The sequence below is a fragment of the Apteryx rowi genome, unplaced genomic scaffold (genome assembly GCF_003343035.1).
Source record: "Apteryx rowi isolate R43461 unplaced genomic scaffold, aptRow1 scaffold_459, whole genome shotgun sequence".
In the NCBI taxonomy this organism is placed as follows: Eukaryota; Metazoa; Chordata; class Aves; order Apterygiformes; family Apterygidae; genus Apteryx; species Apteryx rowi.
In genome coordinates this window covers 693,098-714,736 of record NW_020450715.1, presented here as the reverse complement: position 1 = coordinate 714,736, position 21,639 = coordinate 693,098, and the positions used below count along the sequence as shown (strand labels likewise).

Sequence of the window (21,639 nt, the reverse complement as noted above, 5' to 3'; positions counted from 1 at the left end):
GCCGTGCCGACACCGCGGGCGATGCCGCCCGCCGCCCGCCGCGGGCGCTCCGGGGCGGCTCGTTAAGCCGCGCGGCCGCGGCAGCTCCGCGGGCGCCGGGGCGAGAGCGGGCGGCGCCGGCGCCTGGCCGCCCCCCGCAGCAAGGGAGTGCTCCGTCGTTTTAGGGAAACGTCCGCGGTACCCGCGTTTGTAACGTTTCGGATAACTGCTGGGGTGTTGCAGCTCGGCTTCTGGAGAGGAGCTCTTCGGCGAAAGGTCTCCTCCGGCAGTGTGGGAATTGTGACTTTTTAAAATAGTGCATGTTTTCATAATTCCGTCTTTTCTGTTTTTTGTTTAAAAGTGAATTTATGCCCTTATTGCAAATATGCAAGCACATGCGGGAATCCCCTGAACACATATGAGTATTTGTAGCACTGGAGGTTTAGGATCTCCCAACACAAGCATGCTTTGATCTGTGCACCTGAGTGTAGTCTTGTCTCAGTGCGTCACATGCCCCCACACACGAGGCTCCCTGTGTATTTGCAGTCTGGATACATGCCGTGGGAGGGGGGTAAAACCAGCATGTTAATCACTTTCGCTGGCAGAAGGTTTGAGTTTTATGTGGGTTTCTTTGGAAGAAGAATTGGGGGATGCTGTAGAAAGACTGAAGCACTTGATGGTACRTGTGTCCTGTGCAGCGCTTCGTAAACTTGCCACCTCTGTGGAGCTGGTTCCTGAGGTTCTCCACCTGCAAAGCGGGGATAACGGTGCTGTAAAATGCCGGCTGTTTGGAAAACATGTTGAGAACCTTTGGTTGACAGGGAACAATAAATGTGAATAGTGCTTACTTGTCATATTTGATGCTATAAAGAGAGGCTCTTACTGTCTGCTAGGCACCTTTCTGCAGAAGAGCTGAAAGCTAGTAGGTTATGTTTCTTTTAAGGCTCAGCGAAGGGGAGAAAGACACGGTCTTTTCTCCGTGTTCCCATGTTTCTTGTGGGAGCTTGTTTCTGCCTGAATGGGGCCTGTGGCCTTCCTCTGGCTCTTGCTCCTTTCTGCGCTGCACTGGCCAGCAGCGGGCTTGGTTCTGGCTGACCCAGAAGGACTCAGGTTTCCTTGGCTCTCTGAAGTGATGTGTCACCTGCTGGCTAGGAAGCTAGTTTGTAAGTCACTGCATGTCCCCATTGTAAGTAACTGCCAAGCAGGTCAGTCATGCAAAACTACTCTGAATTGCAAGACCAGCAGTTGGGTCTGTTTCTCATCCCAGGGTCTAATATAAAAGATGTTTGTACAGCAGTTTCAGTATTTGGAGTTTGTTAAAGGGGTGCTGATTAATGAAGCTTTCTTTGGATCCCCAAAAGCCCAGACACTGGCAGTCCAGACATGAAGGGAGGACCTGTCCCGTGCCTGAATTTCCATGAAGCAGCGTGGCAGTCTCTTGAATCATGGTGCCTATTTCTATTTGTACCGTTAAAATAGTGCCCAACTCCTTGAGCCAGTGGCATTGTACAAAGCTGTTTTGCCTGGATCTCTCGGACTCAGAGAGTAATTAGAAACCACAGATAAAAGGGATGCTCTTGAATTATGCAAAATTAATTCAGAAATAGTAGTTACTACTGTTTGGATCAGTGAGAGATCAGATATTGCAAAAGAATAACTATAGCAGTAGGCAGCTTTTGGGCTGTGTTCCTATGCTGGAAGGATCGTATTTACATTATTACCAATGTTTTTGAAAAGTATGGGTTAGATTTCAAGTAGCTGCCTATTAAAGGTAATATTTTTAATAATTTGCCATGTGCTCATGGTAAATAGCTTGACGATTTTGAGCTTATTTAATTACTAGTTTAAGTAAATCAGTGTAGAAACCATGCTTTACTATTCTGAACATAGCCAAATTTACTAAAATTTCATGGAATACTTATGTTTAGCAGTAGGTTGACTAGGGCGAAAATGACCATAACTTTTCATGGGGAGGTGAACCACCCTGAAAGTCCCAGGAGTCCTTGCTGTGACAGATAGAAAGGCACAGGGATAAGCCATCTTCACCTCTGATGGAATCAAAGTGTTACTCAAAACTCCTAAAATTGTGTGATGACGACTTCTTTTTTTTATCTTCTTTTTTCTGGTAACGCTTTCTTGCTTTCCACCTTGTTACCACTGGTGCCAGGAAAACTTCATCATCCAGAAGGTTTCAGGGTTTTGTGTTCTGATGCTTTTGAGAAATTGCTGAAAAATCCTGGTATCCTCCCTGTTTTCCTGTCCTTCCTTTTCTTTTTTTTTTGGAAGGGGGGGTGGGGTACCTTGTGTTCACAGTCAATATAACCATGTGTGTAGTTGTGTGATTCCTCCCCACCATAATGCATGGCTTTGCTCCTGTCTGCCTTTCATTTCTTTTGCAGATGTTCATATGATGTTTAAAATGGAGTTCTCATACAGTGCTCTTCACCACTGTGGTTCCAGGGGAGCGACTAGAGTCTTGACTTGCAAGTAGTTTTGTTTTTTTTGGTTTGGCACATACCAGCGTTCTGGTTGGGCCCTCTGTTCTCGTCACACCGGTGATAATTGTCAACCTGGGACTGCTTCTCTCTTCAGTTGTTATTTGGGGGATGTGCACTGAATACGGTGCCTGTAAGCCTTGGGTAGCATCCCTGTGGGCTTGCCTGCGTGCCAAGCCCTGAACATGTCAACAGGTCTCCACAGCACTGGTTGAAGATGTGATTTTAAACACATTTTGTTCATATAAATATTAATTTGAGATTAAACTAGTATTCAGTTTGACTGAAATGAATAAATAGAAGGTTTGAACACTACTGAAGTTACTCGTTCTCTGCTTGAAATATGAGCATCTATACATTGTGTAAACTTGAATGAGGGGAGAACATTTCAGTTGATTTTTTTTTTTTTGTTAGTATCAAAAATAGAGAATTACCTTTCCTCCTGCTTTCTCATACTTTACATTCTCCTGATAGTGTGTTGTTATAGAAAAACATGCTAGTGTGGAATAACTGGCAATGAAGGCAATATTTAAAATGGTTAAGAGATATTTGTGGATATGGTTGATAGTGGAGTACAAATAATTTTCATGATTTCCACCAAAACAGAGGGTCTGCATGCAAGCATTCTCTTTTTTCAGCCTGGCAGAGCACCACCATGCAGAAGGGAAAGTTGTGTCTATTTTCGAAGTTACATCTATTTTGTATCAATAAGGTTGCTTTCTCAATTGAGATACTAGCATTCTTGCTGTTGACGTGAAAAGTAAAAAAATCTCACCTAAGGCTTTTCTTTTTCTTCTTGCTTAACAAGATAGGTGAAATTTGTGGGGATGGCAGTTAAAAAAAAAAATCACGTTTTGACTGCGGAGACGTCAGGTGTGTTACTGTCTGTCGCTTGTGTTGAATTCTGGAGCGTCACTGAACAGTTTCTCATGTCTCTCCCAGCCTCCTTTTCTGTCTTCATCATTCTTTGCTTTTGGTGACAGGTCTGTCAATTTGCATGGGCACAAATGAGCTAAATTCTCTCAATTCCGCTAGAACAATAATTCTCTTCAGTCTGTCTATTTTGGGTGTACTTTGGGGTGTGCTGGCATTTTTTTATTATTTCAAATTTAGAGAAGGGGAAGCAGAATTGAAGATATACTGAACTTTGATCTTTTGCTGAAAAAACATACTTAAGCATTGCTGTTCTGGGAAGCATTAGATTGTATGCTGTTTATAGCAAAGAATATTTTCTTCTACCTTTGAAAAGTAACTTGCGGGTGTTTTAAACAAGTAACTAGTTTATGTGCAAAAATAAGTCAATAGATATAAAATTTCTTACAAGAAATGATATTTGGACTTTTTCAGCACCTATGAATTGTTCCCAGCTTTTACTAGATTTTCAGTACTTACTTTTTTGAACTAACATCTTTGAAAGCGATATTTCTCAATTCTCTGCAGTGTTCGTGCAGACTTCCATTTTGTCTGAACCTGTGTTTTTTCATTTTGAAATATTTTCTCTGATCAAACTTGAAATGTTCAGCACCTCTCTGGCCTCCTATCTTTTTTTTTTTTTTTTTTTGAGGGGTTATAGTAACAAAAAGACCCTCTCTTGAAGCACCTGCTTCTTTGAAGTGCTTAGAATAGATTACTATTTTAACGTGTGTCTAGGCAAATACGTATTTTCTTTCCTGGTGTGTGTCTACTTTGTTGTCAGAGCTAAACTGATAGGCTGTGATGCTGATTATTAATCAGTTTCTGAATGTATTTTAATTAAAACTTAAAGCTAAAAAGGTCCATGGACTTCCAGGACTACACACAAAATACGAGAATGCATCCCAGTAAAGGTTTTTGGAGCTAGCTCATCTTTGATATCAGTCTGCCTGCTGATGGCCAGGGCCTCACACTGGTAATACACTTGACACACGATTTCTTATACAGAAACATTGGCAGTAGGGTAGATGGTGAGGACGATGCAGAGGTGTGTGTAGATTATGCTGCGTGTGCACCTCGGGTCTGGTGCAGATGAGCTGGATGTGCATTCCTTGGCCAGCTTCACTCAAGACTGTTTTGCAGAGTTAGCAAAGGCTTCTTTAGATGAGTAGAGGCACTTTTACAGCAAATTAGGAATTTTACTTGAAGCCTAAAACCTGCACACATGTATAGAGACAGTATTATTCTTATATTCACATCCTGTTTGCTTCTAAGAGCTGCTTGAAACTAGACTTGTGTTGATCACGTTTCTTACTTTACATAGGGACCAGGTGCTTTAGAAGCACGAGTCTTAATTAGTCTTTTGTAAAATAGCAGTTGACACATTTAAGATTTCTGCTTTAAATCTGGCAACATTTGAAGGAGATAACCGAGACTTTGGTCAAGCTCTGTAATTCATTATCACCCTTCTGTCTGTACTCTGAGCCATCATTTTTTCTGTGTTTTAAAAAAGAAAAAGGTGTTGCTGTTACTTTTTTTTTTTTACTAGACTATAGGCTGCAAGACACAATAATGCATTATATCTGGTCTTCACAGTAGCCAGTAAATCACTGATAAACTGGACGGAATATTTTAAAGGCGACAGAGAAGAAAAGGACAGCCTGTTGTGCTAAGAACACAACTGTTAATGTGCGTTATCAGGGTGCCCTTTTTAAACTCCTGGAGTATGTGTACTCTATGTGTTTCAGGTGTTTTCTGTTATTAAATTAAGACATGTAGGTGGAACAGGGACTCCTGAACAACTGAATGAGACTCTTGATAATCAGACTGCAGGGAGCAGGTCACAAACTAAAAATCTTTGAAGTTCTGCAGTGAGTTACTTAAATCAGTACCTCAGTATTTGGTAAAGATCAAAAAAGGTCCTCTACTGAGAAAGTATTTTTTTTCTTTGTTCAAAATCAGTAATTACACCCCCATAATGGCTCCTCTGGTGCAGATGCAGAAGTAATAGACAAAGAAGAAGAAATTAGTTAGGCATACAGTAATCACAGCAGTGGCTAACTCAGCTGTACAATAGCACAAGAACTAATGCAGTGGCTCCTGGAAGCAATTTGTTCATAGCAACAAGGCTCGCAGCTCCTTGTATGTTTTTCTGTTACGCCATTAAAATGTATAATGCTTCATTTTTAACACTGCTCTGCATTGAGTGTATTCCTTCACAGCGATGGAGCGGGACTCTGGCTGTTCCTTTGAAGAGGTGGGGCGAGGGAATATCCAAAAGGGTTCTGATACAGACAGCATGACTTCTGCATCAGCGCTCTGGATGGTGCTGTGATATGCCTGCAAGGGTCATTTGTTTACAGATGAATTCTGCTCTTGCTCAAGCCATTGTAAATCAATTTTGAATCTGTTTACATCAATTTTGTAAAAGCAGAGAAAGAATTTAAGCAAGAAATTAAGCCCATATATGTCTGTTACTTATTTCAGTGAGTGAGGCTTTGGTCAGGATGCTGCTTCTTGTTCTGACAGAAATGGAGTTTTAGCAGGAATGTTATTTTTGGAGAATGATCTGCCTATGGGATGTTTGTCTTGGCACAAATAAAAAATACAAAAAAAATTATTACATGAGGCCCTGTATGAGCACCTTGGTTGTCTGTGACAGCAGGCAAGTCCAGGCTGCCCTCTATTTCTGAGTTCATCTTGGGGATGTTCTCTTGAACTTGCAATGCTGGGGGCCCTCTCCTTTGGTCAAGAAACATATCTTCCTCACCAGTCAGCTGTTGATCTCACTTGCATATTTCTGAGGCTTAATCAGAGTAATGGAAATTCTACTTGCAGCCTTAGTGCACAACATGCAGCGAGGGAGGCTCTTTTTAAATACGAGCAGTATGCATGAAATATATGCCCCGTGGATGTAGAATATAAACGTTTGGTCCCTGGTGAGCAGTTCAGACAGTTGTCTCCCTGAGCATTTCTGTGAATGGCAAAATGGTTTTGCAAATGATACTAATATGCATAAAAATGTATTCTGAAGCTCAGGATAGGAAATGGACATTAGTTAGGCAGTGCAAAATACCTTCTGCCCCATTTTTCTAAGGTTGGATCTGTTCATCCTGTCCTTTCACACTCACAATCTTAAAATAGCCTGGGTCAGAGCTGTCTGAAGGCTTTCTGACTACCCTATTTCATAGTGAGGCTTATCTGAAATGCCTGATAAAGTACTTGACAATGGGAAATAGTTAGCTCTGGTGATACAAGTGTCCTTTAGTATTGAAACTGAACCTCTTGAACTCTTAAGTCATGAACTTGGTCGCTTCAAAGTGCCACCATCTGCCTGTGGCAGTGCTTCCTGACTGGCTAAATCTTGGGCTTCTGGCAAACAAGAAGTGCTCTTCATAAAGTGGGTTTTCACTTTCTTACCAAGTGTCTCAAAATAAGCGCTGCATAATTACTGACAAAAGAAAATGAGTTTTTATTTTTTTAATTAATAATTCCAAATCACAATTTAAATATTAATTCCCAGAATTTTATTTTTGGAATTAGCTAAGTGTCTGTTAAAATACGTAAAATACTGTTACAAATAACATGGTGAAATTTAATTTTACTTGTTCAGCCTTTCATTATATTTGGAGGTGTGTTGCCTCACTGCTGAGCCATTGTTGCTCCATAAGATGAGGAGTAGTAATGGGTGTCACTACTGATGAAGAGGACCCTGATCACGCTCTTGTGAAGATTAGGCATGCACATATTCTTACATCTGAGAGATGCACTGTTGTGTGGAGTAATCTGCATCTTACATCCCCTCTCTAGTCCCAAATCTGTGAGTCTGTAATTAGGGATTAAAACAGTCTGTACAGAATTTCCTGGAGTTTAGCTAAATGAGATACAGTCTTGCTACACAGAATATTTCATAATACTTATCTCCACGTGAATAAGAGTGTAAAAATAAATGAAGTTGTACCGTTGCCCATTTGAGTTTTCCTAATAAATTGGCATGTCTGACTTTATCTTCTGTCTCATTTTGAATCGGAAGCAGATACCCAAAGAAGTGGCTGACATTTTTAATACCCCCAGTGATGATGAAGATTTTCTGGGGTTCCAGGATGATGCTCCCATACAGACATTGTTGTCAGAGGACAGCTGTGATAGTTTTGATTCCCTGGAATCAGGCAAAAAGGTAGGAACAGATTTCCATGGCTCAGTTATGCTCATTTGGTACACTAGTATTTCTCTGAGCCTGTGTCAAGGCTGCACAAGCCATAACTCACAGCAAAACCCAGAATCTGCAATCCTTTTATTAAATATAAATTAACTTGCTATCCTTTTTAGGGTTTGGTTACTTTTTAAGAGTCATAATATGAGAGTTTCATTAGAAGGTGAGCTTAAGTGAAATAGGTATCTGTAAATCTTTAATATAGCATTTAAGAGAGAGAAGATGACCATCCAGCGGTAGTCTGCACTGGATACATAAGACTAAGCAGAAATGCATGACAATAGGTGGGTTTTGTGAGTATCCCTGCAGATGGACAGTGTTTCTTTCAGAAATTCATATCCTCCTATTGCTGTTTCTGCACTAAAATTGCTGTTTTAATGGTGGTGACCCACAGAAACCATTAATTCTTACTCTGATTTTAAGATTTGCTAGTTCTCTGGTATTTTAGTGGTGAAATAGCTGATCATCATAACGATTTAGTATTTTTATGATTGTTTTTTTTCTTTGAGTTGGTTATGGAAAGAAAAGAGAAATGGTGTTCTGTCTTGGCTGTTGTAAAATTCAGATTTCCATCCTTTTGAAGTTTATAAACTATAGAGAGAGATGGGCTAAGGTGCTAAATGGTATCTGTGTCACTTATGTCCTAGCCAAGGTTTCTCCATTCCATTAATAACAAAATTGAAAATGACTCTGTTTTTTTAGCCCACCAGGTCAGTACCTGGTAAAGAGTTGCTGAAGGCGAGGAAGATGATTAGTGTTAGTAAAGGGAATGAACAGTATGAGACATGTATGAGCATGTGCTCTTATTGGGACTCGGTATGCAAATGACACCATGAAAGGCTTGTACAAAACGTGGAAGCCTTTTTTGAGTAGAGCTGCAGTCTACGATACGGAGAAAGATAGCTGCTAAGAAAAAGTGAAATATACTGGGCTCTAAGTCATTTTTGTAATCTTGGTGCACCACAGTGATACTGATAACTTCAGAAAACCAGGAGGCAGCCTGCTGTATTTCTGGATTTGTACAGAGTGTGAAGAATGATCAATGCAGAGATGGTGGTGGGCCAAGCTTCGTGCAGGAGCTGGAGGCTCTGCTTCTGCTAGCCTGCTTGGTGACTGCAGGCAAGTTACATTACTTCTCTGTGCTTTGGTTTCCCAGTTTGTAAAGTGAGGAATGATAATGGTCTCTGCTGCAGAGCGTTTTAAAATCCTCTGGTGGCAAATGCTGTGTAAGAGCTAGGTACTGTTAATTTAGTATGTGGTACGGGGAATCCACACAGTATTTCCTGCCCACAAATGAGAGTTGTTCAGGATTTACAGGTAGCGCAGATAGCCTTCCTCATCATTTCTGTGTTTCTCTTAGGCTCTGCATTATTTTAACTTTCCAAGCAGTATTGACCTTAACTCCTTTGCCACTAAGTGGTACAGGAAAAGGCCACTTTTTCCGTGGGTTCCATCCTGTATGATGCCAAGTAACGCCGTTGCTGTGAAAGACCATAGGTGCTTGCTCTGCAGGAAACAAAATAATTTTGGTGTGAAAGAGCAAAATGATGGGACGTTAAGAAAAAAAATGCAATGATTAGAAAGCCAGGCACCTGCTTTGCTGGGTGATGAATGGCATGTTGCCTGGGGACAAATCGGGTGCCTCAGGTGTTCCCTGGATGTGGATGCACGAGTGCTTTTACAAGTGTCACCTTCTGCAAGTCTGTTTTTCCTCAGGGCCTTCTGCAGTCCTGTCCCTGTAATCTCCACGCTTGTGTTTGAGTTTCAGTTGTTTCTCCTGTAGGTGGCCCTGGTGATTATTTTACCATGTGCAGACCGTTTCTTATAGGTGTAACATAGCATAGCTCTAGGTTTGTTACTTTCAGTCACTTTAGCTAAGAAACAGCTTAAGGATTCCCCCCTCCCCGCAACCATCAGTGTGAAATTTCATGAAAACATAGAATGCATACAAACTTCAGTTTCCCTCCAAGAAATGCAATTTAACTTTAAAGTAACTTCCCTATTGTGTTTGTTCCTTTCTCAAGCAGCTGCACTGCAGCTATCAACAAAAGAATAAAGTAATTTTGCTTAGAGAAAACTCATTCCAATTACACATAATAATTTGTAGATGTTTTAAGTGCAAAGAAACAGCATATGCAGTAGCTCCCCCTCCCATTCCCCTGTAAATTTTTCCACTCATCTATTGTATCTGTTTTGCACCAGATATTATCTTAACGTAAAGAAGTCTGTAATTAAAGTCAGAGAAGGAAGGGAATTGAAAGGAGGAATAAAGATATTCAGCAAGTGCGTTGTATGAAAGGTCATTTCTGTATCTGGCGTGGGAGGAAGAAATAGCAGAGGAAAATTGGGGAAACAAACTTATCTTAAGTAAACGTTGCTGACTTTCAAAAGGCAGGTGTGGTACGAACATGCATATGTTCCTACCATGAACAAGTCTTTCAGAAGACTAATAGGGACAAATTGACAGATGCTCTAATACTGATTCAAATTAGAAGTATGGAAATGAATTTCTGATTTAGTAAATGCATTGTTTTTAAAGGTGTCTAAAGAAAACACTATAATTATGCCTTATTGGTATGTAATGTGCATGCCCTGAAAAGTGTTTGAATGAGATTTTGATTTTCCACGAAATGACTTTTTTCTTACTAGTCTGTATGACAGAAATTTGGGATCTGTCTAGCCTAGAACATCTTCGAATGATAAAAAGATAAACCACAGCATTTAAACAGAGAAATTTGAGCATTTAGAAGGTGGAGGGTTTTTAATTAGCCTGTTCGAAGCTCTTTGGTTTTGTGTTGGTGTCTGTTACTTTAGAATAGTGTGAGAGGGAACAGACTCCATCTCCAAGAGCTTTTAGTACTTCTGCAGCAAACCCAGAGAAGAATTTTGTTTCTACTGTTAATTTAAAAAAGGAGGGCTCTTTCTTACTGTGATTGTGTGTTGATTTTTTTATTTATTTTTTTAATACAAAGCCATCTCAGGCCTGTTTTTTTTTTCTTTTATATCCAGAAGAAACAAACCAGAAGACCTGATAATTTACAAACGAAAAAGCCCTGATCATTTATCTTATTGGGTAGTGGGAAAGAAGAGGTGAAGAAGAAAGGTTTTCTCATGAGAAGAAGCTCAGTTAATGTCTTGTGCTCAAAATGTGGAAAAAATCCTACTAACTTAAAATAACTTGATGCTGAAACCCTGGATGTCTTCTATTTTTTTTCTTTTGTCAAATTTTGCCTGTTAAATGTTTTCACAGTACCTGCCATCTAGCTGGTACTTGTGTAAACCTTAGAATCTTTTTATTTTGTCTGCGTATGACTACTTTATATATGACAGTCTTTCATAGCTACTGGTTGGTATTTTTACAGGATGTTCGATTTCAGTCCAGATATCTTACTGAAGAGCTGCAGAGGATTTTCACTGAAGACACGGACTCCGAAACTGAAGTATTCGAAGGCTTTGCTTCAAGTGAGGTGGATGTGAACAAGAAACGAGTTCTGGTAAAGGCAGCACTATTGCAGTATACCTATGCATGTACTCACCTACCTATGAATGTATATGTTGACTTCTTTTTATTTTTTTCCTGTCGCTTTTGTGTAGACATCATATTCTAGTAGGAATGTTTCTGATACACTATCATGTTCATTATTCATGCTGAAGAAAAATATGTATTGTATGAAAAGGAAAGCTTAATTTAATGTAGTATGTCATATTAGAAATGAGGACGTTTCCCCATGCTTGTAGCATTAAGGACTGACAGTGCTAGGCAAGATTGCTCCTCTGAACACAGCCAACACAAAACTGTGCTGTCTGTACTCCAAACAATATGTAATATGTAGATATTGTGTTGGTCTCTGCAAAAGGAAAAGTCACATGCTGTGACCTTTCTAAATTTGTTGGTTTGGATGAATTTAGAACAATGCCTTCAGGTGATAAGACTGCTGCCTAGAATTAATGATTAAAAACCGACCTTTTCTTGTGTCGCAGTTGATGATATAATGTGGAATTCTTTCTGCATGTAGGCAGTAGAGTCAGATTTGAGTGAAGAAGAACGTGGTAATTTATCTTTATTGGGTAGCGAGGAAGAAGAGGAGGAAGAGGCGAAGAAGAAAGTTTCCCCCAAGAGAAGAAGCTTTGGTCTTCGTGTTGCATTTCAGTTTCCCACCAGAAAGTCTTCTGAGAAAAAAGTGCCTGAACCAGCTTTTTCCAAGTTACCTTTTAAGGACAATAAAGACCTCAGACCTCTTTCCAAAGAAAGAAGTTCCAAGCGATGGCACAAATTAGAGGGCTCTGCTTCAGAATCTGAAGAAGACATTAAAGAAACACAGGAAGAAAATTCCAGTGCTCTGCTTAAAAGAGCTATGAATATTAAAGAAAATAAAGCCATGGTAAGACTTAAGAGGAATATTTTGTTTTCTGGTATTTGCATCTGAGTACTTAGCTTCAGCATACTTGAATTTTGGGGTCCTTGCAGGTGCTGTGCTGGGACTTTCAGGAAAACCTCATGGTGGTTTGGGTTTGAATTCTTCTCCTGGGAACACTCTAGAGGACCATCAGCGCTCAGATGTTTACCTCTAAAATAGCCTCAAGTAGAACCAGCTAGCTCAACTTTGAAAGAAAATTTGAATCAAACACTTTGTATGTGGTTGTGAACAGTTACAGATACCAAGTCTTATATTCAGAACATGTCAGAAAAAGAAACAGCTGGTCCCTTCGTATGGTTCATGGTGTCATCTGCACAATAGCGTTTCTAATTTCCATTTGTGGCTGAGATCTACTGTAGTTACTAATTGCAAACACTGCTAAAAAATAAGGATCATACATATAACTTTTCAGTTGTGAGATGTGATGTTTACAGTAATACTTCACTATATAGCTAGTGAAAGTGTGTGTGTGTACCTGGGGGAGAGAGACTCTGATCATCCCCTCACACCTTTTCCATCTGTTGTCCAGAATTCCTCCAGCGCTCTTGCAGTTATACACTGCTGTGCAACTGCAGCTTCAGTTTGAGTCCTGAGTTGCTCCTTCAGTTTTAGGTGTGTTGGCTTGCAGCTCCCAAATAAAAACTTGTTTTAGTTTTGTATTTATTTCTAATCTGTCTTTTTTCTCAGTGTTATTGTGCTATTCTTGCTGCTGTTCCTTCTTACTTCCAGCCTTCCTTCTAGCTCAGCCATTATGAAATTCATTAGCATCCTAGTTACAGTACTGTAATGGCATTAAATATATCTTAATAAATGCCACACTGAAGTATTAACCGAGAAATGCTGTATCCAGCTTTTAATCTCATGATTGCTGTGGCTGTCTCAAGAGACAACTGCTAGCCAGGTTCACCTCTGCTATTGCTGGCATTTCTGAAGGTATCCTCATCCTGGTCTTCCAGAACAAGTCGTATTGTTTTGGACCTGTCAGTCACTGTTGCTGTTAAGAGGCAAACATGCGTTTGGGTCTCCCACGTGGTACAACAGAATCTTCCTGCCAAATTGCTTGTGATGCTGCCTACACCAGGACTTTGCAGATGAGTGTGCACATGTGTCCCTGTGTATATATGCACAGAGAGAGAACTCAAAAGCAATTGGTATTTAGCATTGTTGATTGGGGTTTGCAGTGTTTGTGAAATCAGCAGCAGCTCTCATGCTGGGAAAAAAGGAAGCTCCTTGTCATCATTACTAGAGACCACTGTGAATCACAAGCAAAGTTTCCCTGCTGTTTCCTCACTGCTTAAGGGGACGCTCATTTTGTCAGTTTGTTCACTTGCAAGAAGCATAGGTGTATCAGCAGTTATTTAGTAAAATATCCCACAGGAAACCTCTTACAGTCTTTTGATACAGCTTAGATCATCACTCTTGTTGCCATGGGCACCTGCTCTACCTTTTTCCCTTCCTGAACTGTGAACTGCGAATTTCTCATTATCTGTCACAGATATCGTAAGCATGATGTAACACACCCTTCACTGCTGTTTTTGACAACACTGGATATAATTCTAACAGCATGACTCCAGTAAGAGTCAATGGGAGCTGCAGAGTTAAAACTAGAGTTTGCTCATTTGGGGTAAATAAGTCCCCTTTATAAGCCTTATTTAAATGAAGTGCCTACAGAAAAGTTTCATGCACTGAGAGTTAATGTATTTAGAAATAATTCAGAGTGCATGTGAAGGGAGTGGATGACATGTGTCAAATGTTTTCAAGTTTGCAGTGAGTTTTCAATACAATATTACTGTTCATTTCAGCTTGCCCAGCTATTAGCAGAACTGAATTCCATACCTGACTTATTTCCAGTGAAAACACCCACCTCAACTCCTTTGGTAAGTCTCCATGACAGACTACAGATGACAGACATTTTTGCTAAACTTATGATTAATATGTTTCCTGATGAAACACCTTTACCAAATTTGTTCTGTTTTTCTTTGGTTTTGGTTACTTTATTTGTATGGACTTGCTATTCATCAATATTTAAGTACCAAAAGTTTTATGATAAGGGAGTTTTATAAGATACTTTATAAACAAATATATAGACCAAGATCAGATGCTACTTCATCATTTTTGTCCCAGAATGACTTTTGAGATGCCAGACAGATGTCTGTGTATGAGAGAATGAGGAAGTTAACAGACGAGTAGTTGCTTTCCTTTGTGTTTAGATCCTGTTAATTTCCCTCTCTTTGGCTTTTCTTATAAAATCTAGATTTCCCATTAGAGCTATGATGATGAAGATGAGTCCAACATAAAAACTGGGATGATAATCTAGTTACTTTGAGCAGCTTTTCTTGGCTTGAAGCAGAGGACTCCCAGCCCCTCTAGGATCTCCTCAGAGTAATGTTAATCCACAAGTGTTATGAACTGAAGAACTGTTTCTATGATAATTGTCATGTGGAAACAAATTATACAATCTTTAAAAGGCTGGAATCTTGCTAGCTCTAGTTAAATGCTTATTATAGAATCTTAAACATTCTTTTAATATATACATAAGCCTATTATTTTTATTTAGTATCTTTATTTGAAGAGGGGGGAGGGCAGCAGGAATACACTAATTAGCTCTTCTGCTTGGTTTTTGACTTCCAGCATGTCTCCTTGTAATGTGAAAGTTGATATCTTTCACTCTTTGTAAGGAAATAATTAGAGAGTATGATAGCAAGCAGAGTTACTTTCTACATCTTGTTTATGTTGTCAGATTTAATACAGTGACACTTCTATAGATGCCTTTATGGTAGGTGGCCATGCAGGACTCCTACTGTGTGGATTCAATCATGCAGTAATTGGCAGGTGTGACGATATTAAGAGGATACCTTGTGCCTTCCAGGAATGTAGGAGAGGACACTTCTTAATCCTCTTGCATGGCCCTTTCAATTTAAAAATATAAAAGAAAATAATCTAGAACTTGAATTACTCCTTGGAGATGTGTTCAAACTGTAGGCACATCTGAGCTGTTGAAGTTCTTGAACTGCTGAAGAACAGTGAGAGCTAGCTTCCGTCTTAAAATGCCATCCATGAAATTTTTGTACTGTTTAGTGATGTTAACTGGTAGAGAATTTGACTGTGAATGTGGTCTTCTTAAAGGAACAAAAAGGTATAGTATGTAGAAAAAAATTCTTAAGTATGCTAGAAATTGCTGAGGTTTGGTTTAACAAATGAGGAGTGGAAGAAGAACAAATTGAATCATAATTGTACAAGTGTCAAGCAGACATTTTTAGATAATTGCTGGTGTTCAATACCACGAACATTTGTTACTGGAAATTTTTTCTGTCTCTAGAAACAGAAGAAAATCCCAAGGAGGACATTTTCTGAAGGCCAGATAGAGCGTCGCATGAACCCAACCAGAAATGCTCGTCCACCAGAGAAATTTGCTTTGGAAAAATTTACTGTGTCTGCTGCCAAATTTGCAGAACATTTCCGTAGCTACAGACAGCAAAACCTCTTGAAGAAAAGACTCAGTGTGGTATTTGCCCAATTTTGATATCTCCAGCAATCAAGGATTAGGAAACATTCATTTAAATTTTTGTCCAACACTTAGAGCAGACATCACATTTTACACAAAACTAATGAGAACCTTTGGTTTGGGATTAGCTACAGAAGAAATTGTCTTGCAGGCTTTCTTGCCTCCCCTTTCATCCATTGACTAGGCTCTATTTGTGAACTGTGTCTTGTCCAAATATAACAAAGCAGTTTACTCATGTTCTAGCATTTATTTATTATCTGAAAATTGTTAGAGCCAACACTGTGCAAGGCCTCAGAGCGGCAAGGCAGTAGGGCTGGTGGTGGTGGCAGGACAGATCTTCCTTATCTTCAGGCCAAGGAAAAATTAGCCAGAACTCCTCTCTGGAGACAGCAGAGGGAGGATAGAGAGGAGTTATGTAGCTGAACTTTGAATGAATGAAGGGAATCTGCACCAGCCAACTGCTGATATACTCGTCAGCCATTCAGAGTTGCAGATTTTATTCTTCCCCATTTTTTTAAATCTCCTTTTGATACATTCATTTGCATCTCCTGTTTTTCCCTCTTTTGGCCCATGATACTTATTTGCGTGGTTTTTATTCATTGTATAGCCTTTATGAGGAAGACTCTGAAGTTTATATCTGTACAAGGTTGAGGCTGGATCCCAGTCCTGCTAATGGGAATAGTTGAAGCATTACAGAGGGAACTTGACTATTAAAACAGTAGAGTAGCACTGAATGAGAACATGGTCTGGTAAATGGAGAGAAGAGAGCTGATCTAAGGTGAAGGACAAATAAGGTGTTAAGAATAGGGTAGGGGGAAAGCTAAGGATCAGATGAGACATGTACATGAAGTTTGAAATCTCCTGAGAAGTGTGGATGATCTGTGCCTCAGGGTCAAAGAGAAAGATGTTTGGAAGAGAAAAACAGCACTTAAGAGCGCACAGAGGACTCTCTTTTTCAAATGAGGAAAAGGATAATAAGAAAGGGCTGGATATGACAGGCTTAGCTCAAAATTTCTGTAAGTTTTTTTGCAGGATATTGGAGAAAGCAACATGAGAGCATGCTAGGAGATTGAAAGAGCAAAGCATGGGGCAAGTAGGTGGTTGTAGTTCCTTATTTTGAGGGGGAAGAAATATCGTGTGAAAAGGTGTAGTGGAGGTGTGCAGGGAATGCAAAAAAAAGGAGGTAGCTGTAACACATCATAGGGACTTGTGGGAACAGAAGTAGCAAGGAGATAATTATGGGAAGGAAGAACCTGCAACCAGAATAAATAATAAACAGAGTAGAGAAAGAGTTAAGGAGGAGAGGGAGAGAAAGAGGTGGAATGATTTTGATGGAAACCCAGCTCTATTCCCCATTCTCCCCTTGGTCCCTGGGCCTGTAGTTCGCCCCCTCTGGCCTGCATATCCATTCTAAAAGAAAGAATTTGTCACCAAGGGTGGTGACAGAGTCTTCGTGCCACCAGACAAAGGTGTTCAGATGAGTTTGTTTAGCAGGGGGATTGTGGAGTGCGCAAAAGAAGGAGGTCATCGAAGTACTCATCTTACCGTCCTGTAGAGGATATTACTGAGGAGGACTTGGACAACATTGCAATCACTGTTAAAGACAAAATCTATGATAAAGTTCTAGTAAGTGGCTGTTATTTTCTTTATGCTGTCCATTCACTTTAAATTAAAAGTATTTTTCAGTTCATCTGGTGCTTGCTAAAAGGTGTGCCTTCCTGAAGTTTTGGAGAGTGCAGCCGTGCATTATCACATTGTGCAAGTACAGCTTGAAAGCTTTGCCAAGCTTTTGTGGGCTTGCCCATGCTGGTTGCTATGCCCCACCACCTTTTTGTCTCTGCAAAGAAGTGCTGTTGAGACCAAATCTTTTCTGCCACAGAGCTATTAAGTGGAAATTGATATAGCTATGACTCACCAGTGATAAGAGTTGAAGTCCCATTTATCTTTCATTCTCACGTAACATAAATAACTGTTGTTGTTATGGTTGTACCATTAAATAATACTGAGTCCTGCTGCTGCTTGTACCTCCAGAAGCTATGTTTCTGTAACGGTTGGCTAGTTTCCAAAGCTCTTGAAGAAACTCTTCCTCCTTTTCTTCACCTGATTTGGCTATTATTAGTGGTCATAAAGATCTGGATGAGCATCTTATTATACATGTCATGCCTCATTATATTTGCAGAGATGAGTCACAAGCTCATCTTCTGACTAGTTTTAGCTTTTTTCCCCAGAGAGAGGAAGGGAACAGAACTGCAACATAAGGTTCATACAGTCTGTGAGATGCCAAAGCAATTGAGGACAGGCACTGTCTCTATAAAATCCCTAGTATATCTCCGCATACTATATAATTGATCATAATAACAGAAGCTACGTTTTGTTACTAATATTTTAATTGCTCAGTTTGACTTGAATTTGAAGTTTGTGCTTTGCTGTCAGCAGAGAAGGGTGTAGTAGGAGACTTCAACAACAGCATTTAAGATGTCTTTCATAAATATGTATTTCTCCTCCTTTCCAACTTTAGGGTAGTACTTGCCACCAGTGTCGACAAAAGACAATTGATACAAAGACAATCTGTCGTAACCAGGGCTGTGGAGGTGTAAGGGGACAGTTCTGTGGTCCTTGTCTTCGAAATCGATATGGTGAAGATGTGAAATCAGCACTGCTAGATCCAGTAAGTATCATTTCTTTGGCTTGGAAGGATGGTATACTGAATATGGTTTTCTTAATAAGCTGTGACAAGTGTAATGTTCTGATAAATGGTGTTCACTTTTTTTGCCATAAGATGATCTGTAGTACTGTTAGGATTGACACTGTTTTTGGGACTCAAGTGGATTTGTTTTTATGCTTTCAGTAATATGGCCTTGCAAAGCAGTTCCTTGTTTCAGATTCTAATTTTTAAATATGAGTAAAAGGGAGAATGATTTCTGGGAATCTTAGGGCTGGTTCCCTTTCCTCTGCTGCCCTGCAGTGAGCTGAGCAAGCAGAGTGCATAGACTGTTGCCAGAGAGTGAGGTATATGGGTACACAAATGCATCGCAGCATAATCATTCTCTCTGAACTTAGCTTGTTCTTGGACAGCCTCTCTCCACCTGCTTTAGAGATAGTCCTCTGATCCATTTGAAAAGACTATGGAAAACTAATGACAACAATGTCCTGGCACAGTGAGGCAATAGCTACTATGCTGCAGTGTGGGGATTTAGTACCTCCACCTGTATGTTCTGTTGTTGAACAGCTAGGAAATGCATGGGTATAGCCTGTGTAATGCGGTCTCAGGAATCCTGTGCTATGCCAGGCAGCCCTCTGTCAACAGATCTAATGAAACTTGTAACTGTGGGTATCCGTCTCTTTTTGGAAAGTTCCCCAGCCTAGCATAGGAAGTATCTGTCATTAGGCAATATTACAGCTGCTTTTAGTCTATTTTAAATTAATATCGAGGAAGTCATTCAGTGAGCCTGAGTTGTCAGAGTAAGAAATATTCAAGCAAACGGACTAGAACTTAATCATTTCTTTAATCCTGCAGAAATTTGAAAGTGTAACAAGTTTGGTTGGCTGGCTGATTCTGGCTTTTAAAATCTTGCCCTGAACAATGAAGTGGTAAGGAAGCCATATGCTTGCCTGTTTGAGTAATGGGAAGGAGAATATCAGCTTACTCATGACGTGCCCTTAACCCTCCCCTTTCAGGACTGGATCTGTCCTCCATGTCGTGGGGTATGTAACTGCAGTTACTGTCGCAGGCGCGATGGTCGCTGTGCCACAGGAATGCTCATTCACTTGGCAAAGTTCTACGGCTACGACAACGTGAAAGAATACCTTGAAAGGTGAGAGCTTTTCCTTGTGGTCATCCTGTGACCCGAAGCCTCACTCAGAAATTACTGCCTGAGCTTGAGTTGGGCTCTCTCAAAATGTTTCTTTCAAATATAGTTAGTGGGTACAAGTCTCTCTTAGCTTGTCATTCTAAAATAGCTTTACAGAAGTTGAAAGCCCTTGAGTTACTGTGTGACATTAAACCTAGCATGAGGCTTGGTCTCTGTGACAGCAGATAGCTCTCTGTAAAGGTTGTTTCTCTACTTCGGAGTCTCACTGAACATTGAGTATGGGTGGTTTTACTTTAGCAAGAAATAGTCGCTTTCTAGACTTCAAACCAATTTGAAACTTGTGCTAGTTCCTTTTTAAAATATATAGCCCTTTAAATAATACTTGTGACACATATGGCCTGGGGCAGATCCTGGACCTATGCAAAAGAAGTCTCTTGGACTTCAGGTTCCTCCTAGGCTGAAATAGCCTCCTCAAAGTGTAAACAGCTGATTTGCTCTTCCATGTCTTGAAATCAATATTGATTGCTTCAGGCTTATAATAGTGGTGTTTTGGAAGCTGTCATCTTCAAAAATGGAAATACTCTGTTTATGGGGAATCTGAGTTTCCTAAAAGCACTAACTGTGTTTTCTCATGTGTCTTCTAGTTTACAAAAACAACTGGCGGATGACAATTGAGAACACTGAACTCAAGCTATGCCTGCAACTGGTTAATATGTAGACAAGTTTTGACTTTTAAAGGTTATTACTATGTTTTATATAAGATAGAATTGTAGAGTATAGTATATGCATTTCTGCATTTAGAATTTTTTGATTGATTGGTCTTACACAAAAGATCTCTCAGGAAAACGTCTCAGTAGAGAAATCTACATGCAGTACGTTCATTTATGCACAGATCTATACATCAAGTGGAACAGCACTCTTGAATCTTGAGTGGTTAATTTCTAATAGGGCTACACAACTACGTGATGGAGACTTTTGTAAATTTGAGCAATATTTTTATTTATATGCATGTGAAAGTCTGCAGAAAGGGTGTTTAACAACTACCTATAAAGCATACCCCCTCTTAAAAAAAAGGACCCCCCCCCCAACCCTTGTGTTCCAGACTTGAGCATAAAGGTTCAATTTTCAAATAATTGCTTTCTGAACTTAGCCCTCCACCCCTTAGATTATGGGCCTTGTCCCTGCAAAGAAGGGAGGGGTACTTTCATCTGAATGCCATTATATTCCAGCCAAAGCTGATGCAACCTAGTAGTGGGAGGATGATTTTTTTTTTTATTCCAAAGTGCAATTAACCACTGAAACATGAAGGTAGAAGAGTGTTTTGTGTAAAAAAAAAAAAAAAAAAAAAAAAAAGTTTTATATTAAAAAAAATTGGTAAATTCATCCCAATAAGAAAAAAGATTGCTCACCAGCAGTTTTTCCATGTGAATGCACCTGCTGCCTGAGCCAGCCATCTTACAGTAATCATACCTGGTTTAAATCACAAAGTTTCCAGATTTTTTTTTAAATATAATTCTTACTTGGATATTGTTTTTAATATGTGCAACCAAGTTTTCAGACAACTTTGTTTAAATGCAACACGTTTGTATTGCAGTCTGATTATGTTAAAATTCATGTAAGATACATTTCATTTTATGTAGAGAGAATAAAGAATAATCAAGAGAAACATTTGTGAGTCAAACTACACTGAGCTGCTATGATGTTTCTCATTTACTTTCCCATAACCAGTGTAATGAAGAAACGCTTGCAGATCAATAATCATTATATGGAGAAACACCTGCACACAACACTGAAGGACAAGGAAATAACAACATAGAACACATTATAGTGTTTCACTGAGGAGTGTGCTTTTGTGAGGCAAATCAGCTGTGCTAGCTGATTGTGAAAAGTATTTATCTCCTTTTGCTTTAACTACAAGGCAGACTCTGAGAAAGCAGCATATACTATTGTAGGCTTAGTACTAAACTGCTAAGAGTAAAGCTACTCCTGCCAGAACCCACTTAGCTGGCTTCTCTTTGCTTTTCAGATTAAAAGTCCAAATGTAAGTATGCCCTCTGCTTTTAGTTTTATATAGTGGACGTTTTTATTTTCCTTTCGATTCACTGGAATAGCCCTTAGAAAATGACTGGCATTGCTGGAATCAGTTCATTGAGCTGGGCTTCAGCTACCATCCCCAGCTGCATATCCCACCTGGCTCCTGTAATAAATGTAGGCACATAGTTTAAATGGTGTTCTGTAGTGCTACACCAGAATAATTTGGTTTTAAACAGTTGCTTATTGCTAAATACTTAACACAAAGCTATGT

General features: G+C 39.7%; 1 protein-coding gene across 1 annotated transcript in view; it reads left to right on the top strand.

Annotated features, from left to right (window-relative positions):
- Positions 1-21,135, top strand: part of CDCA7L (cell division cycle associated 7 like) — a 28,863-nt gene extending 7,728 nt beyond the window's left edge. The window contains exons 2-11 of the mRNA XM_026077573.1: positions 165-255; positions 7,420-7,563; positions 10,962-11,093; positions 11,616-11,981; positions 13,820-13,894; positions 15,337-15,522; positions 17,017-17,148; positions 18,041-18,190; positions 19,201-19,337; positions 19,979-21,135. Of these exons, the coding sequence (XP_025933358.1) occupies positions 165-255; positions 7,420-7,563; positions 10,962-11,093; positions 11,616-11,981; positions 13,820-13,894; positions 15,337-15,522; positions 17,017-17,148; positions 18,041-18,190; positions 19,201-19,337; positions 19,979-20,009 (1,444 nt within the window). The 3' untranslated portion in view covers positions 20,010-21,135. The remainder of the gene's footprint in view (positions 1-164; positions 256-7,419; positions 7,564-10,961; positions 11,094-11,615; positions 11,982-13,819; positions 13,895-15,336; positions 15,523-17,016; positions 17,149-18,040; positions 18,191-19,200; positions 19,338-19,978) is intronic.
- Positions 21,136-21,639: the final 504 nt, after the last annotated feature.